The sequence below is a fragment of the Scophthalmus maximus genome, chromosome 21 (assembly GCF_022379125.1).
Source record: "Scophthalmus maximus strain ysfricsl-2021 chromosome 21, ASM2237912v1, whole genome shotgun sequence".
NCBI classification, from domain to species: Eukaryota; Metazoa; Chordata; class Actinopteri; order Pleuronectiformes; family Scophthalmidae; genus Scophthalmus; species Scophthalmus maximus.
The window spans coordinates 7,008,580-7,020,789 of NC_061535.1; the positions used below are offsets into that span (position 1 = coordinate 7,008,580).

The following is a 12,210-nucleotide window of genomic DNA, read 5'->3' on the forward strand; positions in this document are numbered from 1 at the left end:
TCCTTACATTTGTCCATTACCAGCTATTTCAGTTCGCAGCCACATCTTCTGAGCTTGTGTGGTTTCTCCTTCGGAGCAGACGCAGTTTTCAGCACAACCTCTCCAAAGTCCAAATACTGATTGCCAAACTGTTTATGTGCTGAAAGAGAAAGAATTTCCTTGTTACAACAAACAATATAGTAGAATTTCACCAGTGCATTTTGTAAATGCAGTCATACAGGCTTATGTTAGTAGTTTGATATACGTGTATTCTTAAAAAGTTTGACTTTAATCTTGAAATTTCATCTGAGATGTTTCAACGCCTTTTTTTTACTAAGAACTCTCAAATGGCTTCTGACGACTAGGGAAACTCCAGCTTCATGGAGAAGAGCCATTATTTCAGTTGTACCTAAGGGAAGGGAGCATAGCCTAAATTAGAGTGTGCAAATTACAGAGAGAGCTAAACTCTGATTACAAATTGTTTACTTTAATCGTTGCCAAAAGACACGAGGAAATCTGGCCTAGAATAATCAAAACGGATCAAACAGGATTTGTTCTGTCACGTCTGTGTCCAGATCAAAAGACACGCTGCTCTGCCGAGGCTGCCCGCTCCAGGTCCTTTAATCGGTGCTGTGGCAAATCACTGCCACGTTTTTCTGGAACTGTACCTCTGTGGCTGCATTTTAGAAAAAAATGTCCATAATGTTCACAGCCTCCTGGAGGCCGTTTTTTAAGACGAAAATTTGTTTGGTATTAAAGCAATGTGCCTCAGTGATCTAGAAGTGGGGAAAGCGTTAGTCGCATGCAAAATAAAAAGCCTTTGACCAGAGAATAACATAAGGACATACCAACCACAAAGTACTGGATTGACCTAGTCTACAAAATATAGAGTTTGCTTTGGAGAGAATTAGATTGACGTTGACAGGGTGGCATCAGGGCACCGTAGAGTGAACTCGCTTCTTTACGTGATCAGAATAGGAAATAACATAGGAAATACATCGGAACAGTCAATTAGGCCGAGGCTAGAGTGTGGGGAAAAGAATTGAGCTAATCTTCTCTTAATGTCTATGGAGAAAGGGGAAGGAATTGAGCGGTGGAGAATATTTTTCATTAAATGATACAGGAGCATTCACGCATTATTATGACAGAGAACCACGTTAGAACAAAGTGTAATCCTCAGACTGAGCAGGAGTGGAGCAGACTGTGGTACGGTGAGGAATAGCTTGACTGACCAAAAACACCTTTACATTATCCTGTATATGATTCCGTCTGAGACTGCTTCTTAAAATGTTACCTGAATGAAAATGTGGTCACAGGCCTGCAGCCAGGAGACTTCCGGCCTCCCCCATTTGTGGTCTTCACATTTGCCATCAAATGTCCTGCTACACTAACTACAATGAACACGATTGACATCCTCACACTTTTAATCTTAGCATGATTTCATGAAGTAATGTTTCCTGGATTTATTTTGTCTTAAAGCAAGTGTTCAGTGCCAACTTTCAGTGCTTGACGCTTCTGGAAACCCGGTGGCACAGATGCATCTTGGTCAATATCAGTTGAGATGTAGTGTACCCAGCCCAGTCCATGACCGAGAGCTGATGGACATACAGTTGACTCCATCTCTAATACCTTAGCCGCCAGGGACAACTCTATAAGCCAGTCGACGAGTAAAGAGCCTCCTGTGTTCCGATTGGCAGTCCAGTCAGAATCAGGACGAGGGTTCTTGACAGACCGACGACACGTGGGAGCCGCACTGGGCCTCCATCGATCAGGGGAGTTCCTGGAAAAAGATGAGATGTTCATTATGGAATATGTCTCTATCAAAGGAAATGCCAAACATTATTTGTTTTGACTTCTCAAATATGAGCATTTGCTGCTGTTTGCTTGAGTGTTGGTCAGGGGAAAAAAAAACAATAGCGGTTGAAAGATGCCACCTTGGGCTAGAGGAAATGTTGATGGACAGCTAAAGCAGCCAAAAAAATGAAACAATTTTCTTGCCGTAGCCGCAGCTTGTGGAGAAGCCGTCTGTATTACTGCGCGGCCTCATCGAAAATATCTACACCCTCCTGCTGCACTATTGCTCTACCACATTTGGAAATTTCCTGTGCCATTGAATAATATAACCAGACTATGGGGGTGGGGCTCTACTGAACTTACTGAACAGTGCAAGGTCAAAGGAAATGCAGGCCACTGTGCCAGTGTGTTGGGTTAAGGTCACTTAATCTGTGTGCAAACAGCTAAAGAAACACAATAATACTCGCCCTGCATTGATGTAGGCTACAGCTGCCGGGGGAGCACAGTTTAGCACACTTTATCTCTGCTTTCTTTTCCATCAGTTAAGGAAAACTCCAACTCCTCATTACTCTGGACATATTTGCATTATTATTGTGTCTACCAGAGAAAAAGAGAAAAGAGAAAGAGGCGGTGGAAGGAAGGGAGCGAGTTACAGGAGGAAAGAGAGAACACTGCAAAAGTACGGTAAGCTTCTGGCATCTGTCCTAATTTCTAAAGAGGACCAGCTGTAACTGGCATACTTTCTACTATTCAGAGCTCCCAAGTTCCACGCCACGATCCCAACTCCCTAATTCCTCCAAGTCGCTGATTCCATTTGACTGCCCCTTGGGAGCACATGTGTCAGACATGTTTTCATAACCCCGAATCATCATGCTAGCTTTCAGGTTGTTTTTTTTCTTTTTGTGTGTGTGTGTGTGTGTGTGTGTGTGTGTGTGTGTGTGTTACTCCCCCTCTCTCATTCTGGCGGGGAGTCGTGGAATTGCTGTGATTCTTTTCATGATCTGCAAGCTTCTCTTTCTCTCCCTGTCGTTCAAATAAATGAAATTGGAATACATGGAATACCAGTGTTAACACACGTGCGACCGATTCCGGGGGCCTGGTGTGGGTTCAGGCCGTCGGCACATATGGCGCTCTGACGGACAGAACGCCGTGATTGGGCTGGGGGGAGGGGTTGGTTGGGGGTGTTACACCGTCTGCAAATACTAGATTTCACTCAATTTTTCGGTCATCCCACATTGCACAGCAGTGCATTCTACCCAGATGTAAATTCCATGCAAGGCCCAGAGATGATGAAATGTTAGGTACATGACGCTTCATTTCTCTCTGCTGCGGTGCAGTTGTCAAAATAGCGCCGATCCTTGTAGCGCAGGTGTGTGTGTGTGTACATGTGTGTACTGATCCAAGGTCTTTTCAATATTGACTGAGACAACAGCGGAGTGTGTTTCAGTCTGGGTTTTGCTCTGCGGAGCTTTGTCTTGCACCTCATGTAACTACACACACACCCATGCACAAGGACATTCACAAACAGGTAAGTCTGTGCAGCACAGTCGCACACACACACACACAATCTCAATCAAACACTAAATATTCAGGAGTTACAGCTGACTCAGTATTTGGACTAATTTCTTAAAAATCGAATTGTATTTCTTTTAAACTTCACTGGTCTTTCAACATGAGTACACCCTGGGGTACACGTACCGCTGGTTGGGTATCAATCACATCTATAGGCCTCCGCACTGGAGGGTTGACTGGAAGCAGAGAGCTTCTCTGTGTTGTGTCCGGCACTATCACCCCGCTGATTACGGACAGGAAGAGGACGAAAAGGGAAGCAACGTCGAGAGACAGGTGGTTTGCCGGAGACAGTGAGAGGCCCACAGAGCTGGAATGAGGCAACAAAGACAGAGCCTGTCTCGGAGAAAGACAGATAAAGAGCCAGGTTGACCCCCAGTCAGTCTGTCTTTTGTTGCTGCCGTTGGCACCACCGCTATCAGCAACCAGAAGGATCTCCCTTCTTATCCACCGCACTCGTCTCCACTACTTCCACCTCTCAACCCTCCTCTTTCTTTCTCTCTCTGTCTTCCGCCCTCTCTGTCTCTGATGTGTCTCACACAGACCCGCGCCCACATACACGGGAGCTGCGAGGTTGGAGAGCACCTCCTTGATGTAGTTTTAACTCAAAAGGCATGTTTGGCTTGAGGACCGTGGCCCCGGCCAGAGAGCAGTGGATCCTGATACCTTTAACACACTTTTACAAGTGTGTTCAATAGAGGAAAATATTCGGCAGCGATCCCTAATCGTAAAACTGAAACAAGGTTTGATAATCAGTCAGCGTCTGCAAAACAAAAAGTGTGGATTTGTCATCTTGGGTCTTCAATAATAAGCTCAAAGCAACCCTGCCTCCTTGTTTACGGTAGATAAGCTCATTGTCAAGCCTGAGGCGTGTTATTAACAAAGTTCTTCATGACTCAGCAAAGCCTATTGTTCATTAAATACAGAATGAGAGATTGTGCTTCCTGCATCATAAGACCGCCACAGTTAAGAACACAATTTGCAACATGAGTTGATATAACGTGTCAACCTCTTAGGCCTGCTATGAATTCTGTTTTTCAGATCCTCAATTAGAACAATAAATTTGTCAAAAAAAACCTCACACTAACTTTCAGAGCAATTTTGACTTTTTTTGAAAGAATAATAATCTTAATTTTTAACAGGAATATTCAGAGATAATTCTACATTAATGTACATTTTATTTGCTGAGAGCGTCAAGGGAGGGAGCTGATGGGGAGGGAGCTGACCCGGAAAACGGTTGAGAACCACTGATGTACAGCGACTAACAACTTGAGGGCAGAGTGTGAAACACGACACACTCTGGGTTGCTGCTGGCGTCCGCGCCACATCAGAGCAAAACCCACTACAATGGCCCCCCATGAGGGTAACGCGATTTAGTTTGATGTGGATTAACGATTTCCGGAAAACGGCAGACTAAACGGACAGAAGGAAATGGAGCACACACTCAATGTAGAGCTGACTTTGAAACCGAGGAAATCAAGGAGCACAGTTCAGTGAGGATGGGTCCGAGATGAGCGCCACGCAGTGAACTGGGTGTTTAACCCACAGAGGTAATCAAAGGGCTGCGTATTCTGTAGTTTGCAGAGCACCATAACGCGAGACCACCAAGGTTGACAACAGGGCCTTAAACCGTTAAAATGGCAGAGGAGTCGCAGCAGCTGATAAAAGATAGATTATTCACATTTTTGGTAAAGACAAGAGTTGTCCCGCTTAGTCTTATGCCTAGCATGCAATCCAAATATAATGTTAACTTCTTTCTGTTTTAGCACTCAAATATTGCATCTTTTCACTCTTTACAGTTTCTCATTTAGCAGTCAGCTTTGGACTGAGGCTCGATTTCATTTCGACTTTTTCACTCAGGCATAAGACAGACGTTGCAGTTGGGATCTAGAGGAAAAAGGGGGGGGGGGGGGGGCTGACAAAATAACAGGATTTGGATGCTGCTGGTAAATTTGTTTCACACACTTTTTCAAACAGGAAAATCACAAGTATCTTAACAATCAAGAACAACATTGTGAAGTGTAACTGAAGTTCCCTTCTCTGTTGCCAGCTCTCTTCTTTTTTTTTTTTGCTTCATGATGTTCAAACGGATATTAAATATCATAAGGAAATTAGTTAAACGTGGGTTGTTGTTTTTTTTCATTCACCTCAATCAGTATTAGACACTAATGCCAGACTCCTGTGACGCAATCACCTTCTCCTTCTCATTTCCTCCCTGGCGGGGCAGTGGGACCCCAGACGGGAAGCCACAGGTCCAGCAGCCAATCGCATGTCAGAGAGCTGTCAGATCCTTGTGGTCGCCATTGGCCACATCAGAGCGCAGTGTGCAGCGTGCCTCTGAGGGTTTTTCTTTTCTCTCTCTTTTATTTTTTTGGACTCCAAAGCCACCAGGGATTCCCTCCAGCTGCTGCGATCTGTGCCCAACCCAAGAACAGTTACAGAATTCAACCATTAAAAAGGAAGCAATGTGTAAGAAACACAGGATCTTTAAATAAACTGTGCATCCCACAGAGCAGCGTTAAATGGGGGAGGGAGGTTCGGTCTAATGCAGGGAGAATCATGTGCATTTAAATCCATGTAGTGTATTTTCCAATGCCATATAATTGACTGAACTGAAGCTCCACCTTTTGTTGGCCGGTCGCGAATAGGGAGTTTCCCTATTGGCCATGGCTCTTTCAGAATGAATTGGCACAAACAAGTGGCACAAACATTTTTTTTGATTATTGGCCCCTTTTGAGACTTTTCCTCAAAAAAGCAAATGCAGAGACTTTTTGGACAAACCTCGGCTATCTGCCATAGAAAAGCGACTCCAGTACTGCCCATGCGAGGGAGGCACACGCGCTCGTCCGTGTCCTTGCCGCTTTCAGACATGCACGGCAACCCTGAAATTTTCCAGACATTACCCGTGGTAGCCCCGTCCGTGTGTGAACACAATTAATGTGTTTAAAAAAATCAGTTGGACGGTACATCAAACAGACTTTACCCGCCCAGCTAGTACAAAGTCTGAGTAACGTCCCATTGAGCTGAGGATGTCTAAAGAGACAAAGAGCTGAAACACTAGACACAATGCGAATATGATGTGATTGTGATGACATCATGAATACGTTGATTTAGGTGTTGCAGTTCCACAGTGGTCCAACCACATTGTGGGTTTGGACTTGGTCTGGTCTCTAAACTTTGGTTTTCGCTGATTAAATCTTCTACTTAACATTAACTTGAAAAAGGTTGCGATGCTGGTTGTGCAGCATGCAGCTACAAAAACATTACAAATGCTCAAAACCTGCAGTCAGAGTAATAATCTCACCGGTGAACGCACATGATCCGAATGAGAAGCGAGGTATTTTCGACTAAACTGAAGGAAACGGCTCGAATGCGTTGACAAACAAAAACCTTGAAGATGTGAGGCAATGAAGAGTCTGTGAATTAATTACAGGGAGGAAATGTGCAAGTCAATGTGTCGAAACCGCGGCAAAGCCAGTGTCTCCCTCCCAAACATCGAGCTGACGGAGGAGGTTTGTGTGGATTAACTGCATCCTTACTGGGACATGCAGGAGTGCAGATTGAGATGCTTGTATCTGCTGCAAGAAGTTGGTCAGTTTGTGTCCAGAGATGGACAATAACCCATTAAAGTAGAGTCTTTTTAGAGTCTTTTTTTAAGTTTTCCGCTCTTCAATTCTTTTATAACCTAGTCTCTTCTCTTTTTGTTTTTGACAGACAACCAGGATAAACTTGAAAGTTAAAGTTTTTAAACATTTAGAAAAACATCACACTACAGTTGCGGAAATAAAAGACATCATAGCACAGGATACAAGGTTGATCTAAATAAACCACAGCATCAAGAATATTGGCCCCAAAGCGGCACTTATGCCAAAATGCAATGTGGCAGACAGTCTGGTGCGAGCAGTCAGGGATGCCACCAGATATTTTTGGGGAGGACGGACAGATAGACAGGCGAGGGCACTGCCAGGATGTTCCCTTGTTAAATTACAGGCCTGGGATGATAAGCCCTACATGTTTACACTCTATATCTAGTACTGCCCGTAAATTATAATAGGACAGTCTTATTTATAAACAGCATTGGCCATATTTTAAGCCCTTCGGCAGCATGGCTGAAGCAGCGACAGCTATATGCAACGGTTCCATGCAAGCCACTGTTGCATAGTGAAGCCAACCACGACTCACTGGGATCAGGATTAGCTTAAAATGTTTACAGCAGAGGATCCAAAGTACTACTTGTTCTCCTGAAACTATAGCTGAGTCAGCCGGCAAACCTCGCCAGTAAGCTGCGAGACGCCAAAAGAGGAAAGTGTTGTTTATCAGGGAAATTGTGTGACATAAATAATATGTACGCTGTGTTTGGCCCTGCAGTGGAAACCTGGCAGTTGGCTGCTTCCTCTTCCACTTATCAAGACTGCCCAGCAGACGCCCGCCGCGATGCCAAAAGGTCACGGTCGCTGGCGTTATCGCGCCCTCGACTCCGTCCTCGCTCACAAACAGGAGGAGGATGGGGAGATAACAGAGGACAGAATTAACAAAGCTGGAAAATAGAAACAGTGGGGGACTTCCTGACGTTAGAAGACAGATGATGTGCGCGTGGATGCAAAGGAAAACAAGGGGACACTTTCACTGACAGCTGTAACTAGCTAAGCAGATATAGACAAACTGAGAGAGAGGCAAAACGGAACGCGAGGTGGCTGAGAGAGAGTCGTCTTAAAATAAAGCTCCTGGCTCCTTCTGCAGCACCAGCAGCTACTCCTACTACAACCACTGCCAACAGTGCACGGGGTTATAAGCTATTCAGCAGCATATGGCAGCATTAAAAGAGAAAGTATGCCAATTAGTATCCCTAGAATTAAAAAGTTAGGAGCAGCAGCATGGATATTGGCAGAAGATGAGCTGAAAATGGATCCACGACACCAACACAGACACGGAGCTCCGTCAGTACCTACGTTCCTAGGAAAAAGAGAAGACGTTCAGAAGCTGGTTCATACAAGATCTTACAGCGTTATATAGATTCTCAGAGGAGGTTGGTGAGAGAACACAGAGGCCAAACAGACAGAGGAGAGAGCACTGACTGGGAGACTATTGTTTGAGGTTTGAAATAGTAATTTCACTCAAATTATGGAAAATAAACAGTTTTCATGGGGCAAATTTCTTCTATAGTAAGTATGTGATACAACCAAAGGTTTGTGGACAGTCCACCCTCTGGGGATCACAAGATGAATCTGAGCTGGGATGAAATGTTGGGAGAATGATAGTTGCTGTAGTGGAAGTAGTTGAGGTGACACTACTTCTGGCACAAACACAGAGAACCAGTGACTGAATGTAATGACGGATGACGCATCTCGTGATGAACATACGGCAACATGATAAAACTACATGAAACTGAAAAGTTGGGTACATGTCCCATCTGCTAACATGGAGAGGACGGGGTTTATGACTTTTACCGCAGCCAGCCAGCCACCTGGGGAGGGGAAGAATGATTTAGCCTTCACATTGTGGAGCTGTCATGTTGTCCATCATCACAAATAGCCATTGATTTCAACTAGTTCATATCATAAATCAAATTTTCTTGATTGGCAATCTGGGCCTTATCCACAGGGGCCACCAAAACAACCGACATGCTCTGTCATTTCTTCCCTCGATTTATGGGGTGGGGAAATAAAAGGTCTCCAACACAACAATTTTTTTGAACACTGCAAAGTCGTTTCTTTGCCGTTAGACTGAAGTCTGGAATCAACATTTTTCCTGCCCTCTGCAACAAAAGTTTTCCCTCTCAGTCGGCTGCGGAGAGCAGCGGCCGCGGTATACACCAGCAATTTTCCGAGATACCTGTTGTGGCGGCAGAGGCCACAGAGGCCACTGTTGCCACTGCCCAGCAACATTCAAATTAACTGGCTTAGAGGAATAATATCAGCCGATGTAAAAGCTGAGGTAGTAGTGGGGTTGTAGTAAAATGAATAGCACGTCTTGAAGAAGGAGCGCCTGTGGCAGCAGTGGTGGCAAAAGTAGGTAAAAGGATTTTCCTTTGCTGATCCCTCATAGAGGAAATTCAACGTGGAGTTGCAAAATCCTAAACCCTCAAAAGGATCCAGTGCAGCTGTTACGTGACCAACACATAATAACTGTGGTTGTACTGAGCAGCTTCAAGATCTCAATGTGTGTAACTGTGTCAGTGTGAGCAGGGTGTGAAAAAATAAAAATAAAAGACCATTCACTGATTCTCTCAGTGGCACAGTCCCAACTGTAACTGGCAACTCTTCACAAAATAAAGAAGTAGCACTGCCCCGTAAACACAGAGGGACAGTACGACATCGTAAAGCAGAAGCTGTAGTACAGTGGCGAGGGCAGCAGTGGCATGTGGGATCAAACATACACACAATCAGCAACAGACAAACAACTGACTGCTGCTTTCAGCGGCTTAGAGAGCTGCAGACAAGACGGACCCGGGAAGAAACAACAGGATTAGTACGTCAAAACACACAAACTGACACACCCAACTTGGCTTTAGGTTGCGTCAAATCGATGCAGAAGGAAAGCACCGTGTTAACCAGGCAAAGAATATCTGACGCATGTGAATGTAAGTTTTCACTTTCAGCTCGATACTTCTTTGGCCTCTCTGATTTCTATCGGTTCGTCTACTAAAATGTTCCACATTTAACTTCCTGATTCATTTGTAAAACTGTCAAGTGAAAGAGAACGAAATTATCCAGGTGCTGGCTCTTGCGGAATCTTCACCACTATTTTTACATTTTAAAAAAATTGATTTTACATTCAATGGAAACCTTGAACCCCCACTAACATCACAAGGAAGAATAGATATAACCCTCATGAGCGCACACACACACACACACACACACACACACACACACACACACACACACACACACACACACACACACACACACACACACACACACACACACACACACACACACACACACACACACACACACACACACACACACACACACACACACACACACACACACACACAAAACAGCGCTCACCATCAGTCTGGGACCCTTGGTGACATCTTGCTCCAATTTGAGGGAGGCTGTGTGATTGGCCAGCTCTGTCAGATCATAACCAGCGCAGAAATTCCCTCCTGGAGGAGACCACAAAATTACAAAGTATAGCCGTTGGAAAGTCAGAGAGGAAGGGAAAATGATGAGGATGTGAAAAAACAACAAGTTGAGCCGGAGTCTGAGGGCTGCAATTTGGACAGGAGCTCGCTTTTTGGGCTGGCTGGCACACACAAGTGCTTCTCTTCCCTAAAGAGCCTGAATCCAGTGTACAGTCGCAGATCATGTATGTGCAAATCTCCCACACACACATGCACAAACACTCGCATTAATGGAACGCTAACACACTCCAACCAATGTTGTAATTACCACATGAATTCAGCGGAAGGGGCTGTCCACTTCCGCTGAATTCATGTGGTAATTGCAACATTGCCCCAAGAGCCCCGCAAACACTATGTCACAGGCTCAGGCAGGGACTCATAAAAACCCTCCTCCCTCTGTAATGTAATGTGAGGAATTAAATCTAAATGAAATTATGATAATGAACACATGTGCGAGCAACACCCATGAACTGGGAGCTTTGATTACAGCTACAGCGCAGGGCAATTAAAGAAAAAACGGCGAGTCGAAGTGTAGAGCAGAGGCCGTGAAGAGCTGGTCGTGAAGGAGCTTTGAGAATTTTTAGACTCTCAAAAAGACTCTGGTGACGTAGGTGCCGAATTGAAAACATTCCACGTCCCAGGCCTTTAGACGTGAACCCGTTCCAGAGTATGAAAAAATAAACTGTGCAATTATATCAGAGAGGTTGCTAAGCAGAATCCTTGTGGGTTCAGGATGTTTGAGCCTTAAAGGGAAGTTTCACCCGAATTATGAAAAGGCATTTCCTCCATGCTGAATACACTGTATACACTGTTAAAATAAATATGTATCTCGCTGTACCTTGCCAAAAAAAGTCAGGAGCAAACTCTCAACAGGGATAAACAATACACATATTTGGCAAAAATGCTGGACTGTTTCTTTAAAGGTATAATACTCCATATTCCAAAGTTATATGACCATAGCCTGACCAGTTGAAAAAAAAGAAAAGCCAGACAAAGGACGAAGAGGAAACACAGAATCTGAGGATGAGTGGTTAGACACAAAATCCTTCAACAAGGTTTAAACTCTATGTTATGTCGTCTGAATGAAGTAAACCGTGAGCAAGTCACTTAATCCCTGGCAACCAATAACTTTGATTTTAAGGAAAATATCTTTTTTCATCCATCCAACCTATGCCCCTACAATTTCTCTCACCTTTCCCTAACAGGACAGCCACCTTCAAGTCTTTGTCAAAAGGCCCGCAGCTCCTCCAACAGACACTTCGCTGCCTCCTTGTTCGCCGCATTACACAACTCGGGGCGCTTTATCACCACGGTGACCACAGGCCCCCTGCACTCCGAGACCGCAGTCTGACCTGCAGCTAATGACAGAAGATGAGAGAGATGCACAGACAGAAAGCAATACGGGCCACAACAGTTGGAGAGAGGCTTACCCCGAGATGTTCGGTTTTAAAACCTCACAGTGGGACAGACCGAGTTGGAGTTTTAAATCATCTCATGTGGATAAAAGAAAGAGACAATTAGACAATGAAAGCATGATGTGGGTTGAGGTGAGGGTCTTGGCTTTTGCTCTGTCTCTGTGAGAGTTCATGACTATGTATGTGTGTGTGTGTGTGTGTGTGTGTGTGTGTGTGTGTGTGAGAGTGTGTGTGTGTGTGTGCCAGTGATTGTGGCCTAAGGTTGCAGCAGGCAGTTGACCTGACATAGTTCAGAGTCCTCCCAGGGAATCCAGCTGTCGGCCACAG

General features: G+C 44.7%; 1 protein-coding gene across 1 annotated transcript; it reads right to left on the bottom strand.

The window, feature by feature from the left end:
- Positions 1-1,609: 1,609 nt before the first annotated feature.
- On the bottom strand, positions 1,610-11,911 carry zgc:101569 (uncharacterized protein LOC449822 homolog; the record flags this gene model as incomplete). The annotated part of the gene is given in 8 exon segments (XM_047329977.1): positions 1,610-1,639; positions 1,641-1,759; positions 2,836-2,905; positions 3,472-3,652; positions 9,719-9,790; positions 10,354-10,450; positions 11,661-11,698; positions 11,700-11,911. Coding segments are annotated over 8 exon segments (819 nt in total), but the record flags the coding sequence as incomplete, so codon positions are not given.
- Between the last annotated feature and the right edge of the window lie 299 nt (positions 11,912-12,210).